At 40.5% G+C, this 6,000-nt stretch overlaps 1 protein-coding gene across 6 annotated transcripts in view; it reads left to right on the forward strand.

Moving 5' to 3' along the window:
* The window catches only part of LOC112068553 (transmembrane protein 131-like), a 138,104-nt gene that overhangs the window by 874 nt on the left and 131,230 nt on the right, over positions 1-6,000 (forward strand). For all 6 annotated transcript variants that reach the window (XM_024135713.2, XM_024135715.2, XM_024135714.2 and 3 more), the window contains exon 2: positions 301-371. In XM_024135713.2, coding sequence (XP_023991481.1) covers positions 301-371 — 71 coding nt within the window. The remainder of the gene's footprint in view (positions 1-300; positions 372-6,000) is intronic.

Here is a 6,000-nt window from a genome sequence, read left to right on the forward strand (position 1 = left end):
TGAATTGAAAATGTGATTTCTTGCATATCCCAACTCTCCCTGAGACACACTCGGGGAGTGGGATCACGGACAGTTGAATACACGCCTTTGTCAGTCAAGCATTTGCACAAGTTTATGCTAAACGTTGACAAACAACCGTTTGCGCTGTCCACGCTCCATGGTTATACACTGGGTAGAGCATTTTATCTAGACAGTATTTCTTTAACCGCTATCTGATGTGTTTGACAGCGAGTTTCTTGTTCTTGTTTCTTCAAGTTTTTTATTGTTTACCTATTTTCCCCTCTCTTCCCTCCCACCAAGCCCTGAGTCAAATGTCCAGCGTGGTCGAGGTTTGGCAAGCTGAGGATGCTGACCCAGTAGTCCCAACTCAGGTAAATGCAGTACCCAATTTATTGAGATGGTATAAACCTTAGTTGCAGATTTACATAAAGACAGCCAGCCATTTACACTACAGTTCAAAAGTTTGGGGTCACTTAGAAATGTCCTTGTTTTTAAAAGAAAAGCACATTTTTGTCCATTAAAATAACATCAAATTAATCAGAAATACAGTGTAGACATTGCTAATGTTGTAAATGACAAATGTTGCTGGAAACAGCTGACTTTTAATGGAATATCTACAGAGGCCCATTATCAGCAACCATCACTCCTGTGCAAAACACCAGTCTCAACTTCAACAGTGAAGAGGTGACTCCGGGATGCTTGCCTTCTAGGCAGAGTTCCTCTGTCCAGTGTCTGTGTTCTTTTGCCCATCTTAATCTTTTATTTTTTATTGGTCAGTCTGAGGTATGGCTTTTTCTTTGCAACTCTGCCTAGAAGGCCAGCATCCCGGAGTCGCCTCTTCACTGTTGACGTTGAGACTGGTGTTTTGCGGGTACTATTTAATGAACCTGCCAGTTGAGTACTTGTTTGTTTCTCAAACTAGACACTAATGTACTTGTCCTCTTGCTCAGTTGTGCACCGGGGCCTCCCACTCTTTCTTTTCTGGTTAGGGCCAGTTTGCGCTGTTCTGTGAAGGGAGTAGTACACAGCGTTGCATGAGATCTTCAGTTTCCTGTCAATTTCTCACATGGAATAGCCTTCATTTTTCAGAACAAGAATAGAGTGTCGAGTTTGTAAAAAAATCTGTTTTTGGCCATTTTGAGCCTGTAATCGAACCCACATGCTGATGCTCCAGATACTCAACTAGTCTAAAGTAGGCCAGTTTTATTGCTTCTTTAATCAGGACAATTGTTTTCAGCTGTGCTAACAGAATTGCAAAAGGCGTTTCTAATGATCAATTCGCCTTTTAAAATGATCAACGTGGATTAGCTAACACAACGTGCCATTGAAACACAGGAGTGATGGTTGCTGATAATGGGCCTCTGTACGCCTATGTAGATATTCCATAAAAAAAATCTGCCTTTTACAGCTACAATAGTCACTTACAACATTAACAAAGTCTACACTTTATTTCTGATCAATTTGATGTTATTTTAATGGACAAAAAATGTGCTTTTCTTTCAAAAACAAGGGCATTTCTTAGTGACACCAAACTTTTGAACGGTAGTGTATATTTCTTCACACAAAGCCCACCACCTCACACGTGCATGGGTATATCACCCCGTTGTTTGGCTCCCGTTTGGACGTGCCTTGGAGCGCAATCATATCAAGGAGATTAGTTTGCTACTGCTACATTGTATCACTGTTGTGTATTCTCTAATTCGTCAAACTGTTCATTGTTGTTATATTTTGCGAAGTCAGCTAAACGTGTTTCTGTTTGAAAAGTGAGGATTTATGGTTGAAGCGAGGAGTCCAAATGGAGGAGGGAAGAACTTGCCAAGGATACCTGGCGTGTGGCCTGCCCTGTTACTTGTCTGAAGTGTGCAATAAGAGTGTGTCCATGAACAGTATAGCAAAGCCCCGTCTGAAATATCTACATTTCATACATATCTAACAGATTTTATTTAGCGGAATAGAAGAGCCTTACCGTGAAATGCTTGGTTAAGGGCGTATGTGACAAATAAAATATGATTTAATTTGAACTCCATCTCATATCTAACATTTACTATGCTACAGAGAAAATAACCTAGCTATTCAAATCAATGAAGTTGGCTAAATAGATGCAAATATGATTTAATTCGCCTGCATTACTGGCACTATGATGCAAGAGTTTCATGATGACACCTCAGAAACGTCCCGAATTTCAAGTAATGAGTTGTGTCAGTGCTGCGGTGTGCCTTGCATTTTGGCCAAGTATGCCATAGCTGTTATGTTTGACTCGTTATGTAATCCAGGAACACACTACAGTTTTACTGATTATCAGTGAAGCCACGACGGACTGTCACGTTAATACCTGCAGACAACAGAGGCTTCTTTTAATTGAACCTAGGATAAAATCTATTTGAAAAGCTTTCAAATGCCTGGTCACTTAGGTTGTGTAAACCTTTTGACAGTTGGCGCAGAACTGAAACATGCTTTCAATTGTTTGATGGGAAGTAGAWTTTGCCTAGTTCCATTTTTACGTAGAAATGGTGCCCATTTCCTAACCTTACCCTGACATATAATATCACTTAAGTTGGACCAGTTTTTGGGGGGGGTTTGTATTCCCACCAAAAAAAGGATGTGTACTGGGCATCGCACTTTAGTTAGGTTTACATCTGCTCAGTGCAAAGGGGAACCAAGGTAATCCTGTCAGGGTTGCAAATTATTGGGACCTGTTGATAGCAAGTTAAAGTTGCTGACCGAATGCTGAAATTGTTTACATTCCTCTGTATTTKTYAGGCTCAGGTAGGCAGGGCTGTGCTGTGAATGGACTAGCTGTGTCTCAGGTTTATGTGAAATGTTTGTGTTGATTTCTTACGTAATCTGCCTGCACTTGGCTGTGTTCAGTAGGTTCACACCTAAGCAAAACGTTTCTTATTAAATAAGTCCAGGTAGTCCTTCCCTATTTCAGTTTATTTTCTTCCGTTTGGTGCCTAATGTACACAGTCCAGGTTTAAGTTTGTTGTTGTTGGGTAGAAGATGTTAGCAGCTCACTGAGGTGATTCGGTGCAAAGATATCCCGGCTTGTTTTAGCCACGCCACCCAAAAACACTCCCTCTGTTAACCATAACTGGTTGATCTTGGTGTCGACAATTACAATGGAATAGTAAAATATATTTTTTTTATCAGGATGGTTGTTCAACCAATTCGGTGCATTTTGAGGAGTGCAACTTGGTCCCCAAAAAAATGATTTCACATAATTGTAACATTGTCATAAAGAGCACATGTTCAACTTAATTTACACGTTTTCCCATCTCAAGAGGTTAACTAAATGACTATAGTCAGTGCCTATTATGTGCCAAATAAAGTAACATGGTTGACTGTAACAGGGTTGATGATTTCATCTTAAATCAGCCAGAAATCCCCTTGTGATGGGGAATGGAAGCGTGTTGTGTGCAACAGAGAGTGGCAATTTAATGCAAGCTTCAAACATTTTTAATTGTTAAAATAATTCTAGCCTCTATGGGTATCAGGGTTKACGTGTTATGCTCGACACGCTCAGTTTTCCACCAGAAAATGGCCAAAAAGAGTAGAAACAGCTTAACTGTTAAGCATTATACTTTTTAAATTCTTTTTTTATTTTCCAATAAAAAAGACATTGACATTCATTGTATTGTTGAAAGGGATGGCACATTTTAGAAGACAAAACAAAACTTAACTCACACATAAAAAATAAAACTATTAGGTGCTGCACTCCAATCAAAAATAAATATTGAGTCGAGTGCAGCACAGAGTAGCAGCAGATTATCAACCCAGTTATGAAGCAGGACTAGACCATTTATCCAGTATCGGCTGCCATATTTTGTAAAACATTGGACTTCTATTGGAGGTATTGCATCGAATCTTTTCCATATGCATTACAATCCCTAAATCCCGTAACCACATTTCAAAGGTAGGTATAGTCTCCAATTTCCAAAATTGCAATGTGAGCCTTTTGGCTAATAGAGTACAAAGAGAGACAGCCTTCCCTTCCTGGTTATTCTCATCAACTGAGCGATCAATGGGTCTGGGGCTATAACTCTATCAAAGGCTTTAGATAAGTAATCAAAAATGAGAGCCCAGTAAGCATGTAACTTAGGACATGTCCAAAATAAGTGGGTCAACGCCCCCTCATCCTGCTTGCACCTCTCACACAGTGGTGAGGTGTCCAGGAATATTTTATGCAGTTTCAGTTTTGAGTAATGTAACCTGTGTATCACCTTAAACTGTACAAGGTTGTGTCTGGCATTCACTGAACTGTGGTTTATAATCATGAGAGCTTCTACCCAGTCCTCATCTGAGATTTCTGAACTAAGTTCCTGCTCCCAAGTCCTTTTAACAGTGTCTGTAGATACCTCTATGTGGGCCTGTAGCACATCATACAGTCTAGAGACCGACCCTTTTGAATGGGGTTTGACAAGGATCAGGCTATCTAATTTAGGATTATTTGTCTTAATGCCATACTGTGGGATATGTGTCCTTAAGAAATTCCTGATTTGGAGGTATCTGAATTTTTTTTTTTGGCATGTTAAACTTATTACACTGTAATTGTTGAAATGAAGCTAACTGACCATCAATGTATAATTGTTGTGAGCCCCTTCTCCCTCCACTGTGAAAACACCAGGTCTACTCTGTGCCCGGTCACTATGTGGCATTTCTTATTTTAGAGCAAATTTTTGCTGTCATACCAGACTCAAAAGAAAAACTTCCCTCCATGCTGGAGCTTGTCATGCCACCTGTATTAAAAGTGATCATAAAACAGACCCCTGGAGCATCAGCATTTGTGGGTTCGATTACAGGCTCAAAATGGCTAGAAACAAAGACCTTTCTTCTGAAACTCGTCAGTCTATTCTTGTTCTGAGAAATTAAGGCTATTCCATGTGAGAAATTGCCAAGAAACTGAAGATCTCGACCAAAGCTGTRTACTACTCCCTTCACAGAACAGCGCAAACTGGCTCTAACCAGAATAGAAAGAGGAGTGGTAGGCCCCGGTGCACAACTGAGCAAGAGGACAAGTACATTAGTGTTTAGTTTGAGAAACAGACGCATGACAAGTCCTCAACTGGCAGGTTCATTAAATAGTACTCGCAAAAYACCAGTCTCAACGTCAACGGTGAAGAAGCGACTCTGGGATGCTGGCCTTCTAGGCAGAGTTGCAAAGAAAAAGCCATATCTCAGACTGGCCAATAAAAAGAAAAGATGGGCAAAAGAACCGAGACACTGGACAGAGGAAGATTGGAAGAAAGTGTTATGGACAGACGAATTGAAGTTTGACAGACGAATTGAAGTTTGAGGTGTTCGGATCACAAAGAAGAACATTGTTGAGACGCAGAAAAAATGAATAGATGCTGGAGGAGTGCTTGACGCCATCTGTCAAGCATGGTGGAGGCAATGTAATGGTCTGGGGATGTTTTGGTGGCGGGAAAGTAGGAGATTTGTACAGGGTAAAAGGGATCTTATAGAAGGAAGGCTATCATTCCATTTTGCAATGCCATGCCATACCCTGTGGACGGTGCTTAATTGGAGCCAATTTCCTCCAACAACAGGACAATGACCCAAAGCACAGCTCCAAAGTATGCAAGAACTATTTAGGGAAGAAGCAGTCAGCTGGTATTCTGTCTATAATGGAGTGGCCAGCACAGTCACCGGATCTCAACCCTATTGCGCTGTTGTGGGAGCAGCTTGACCGTATGGTATGTAAGAAGTGCCCATCAAGCAATACAACTTGTGGGAGGTGCTTCAGGAAGCATGGGGTGACATGTCTTCAGATTACCTCAATAAATTGACAACTAGTATGCCAAAGGTCTGCAAGGCTGTAATTGCTGCAAATGGAGGATTCTTTGACGAAAGCAAAGTTTGAAGTACACAATTATTTCAATTAAAAATGATTTATAACCTTGTCAATGTCTTGACTATATTTCCTATTCATTTTGCAGCTCATTTCATGTATGTTTTCATGGAAAACAAGGACATTTCTAAGTGACCCCAAACTTTTGAACG

The sequence above is a fragment of the Salvelinus sp. IW2-2015 genome, unplaced genomic scaffold, assembly GCF_002910315.2.
Source record: "Salvelinus sp. IW2-2015 unplaced genomic scaffold, ASM291031v2 Un_scaffold563, whole genome shotgun sequence".
In the NCBI taxonomy this organism is placed as follows: domain Eukaryota; kingdom Metazoa; phylum Chordata; class Actinopteri; order Salmoniformes; family Salmonidae; genus Salvelinus; species Salvelinus sp. IW2-2015.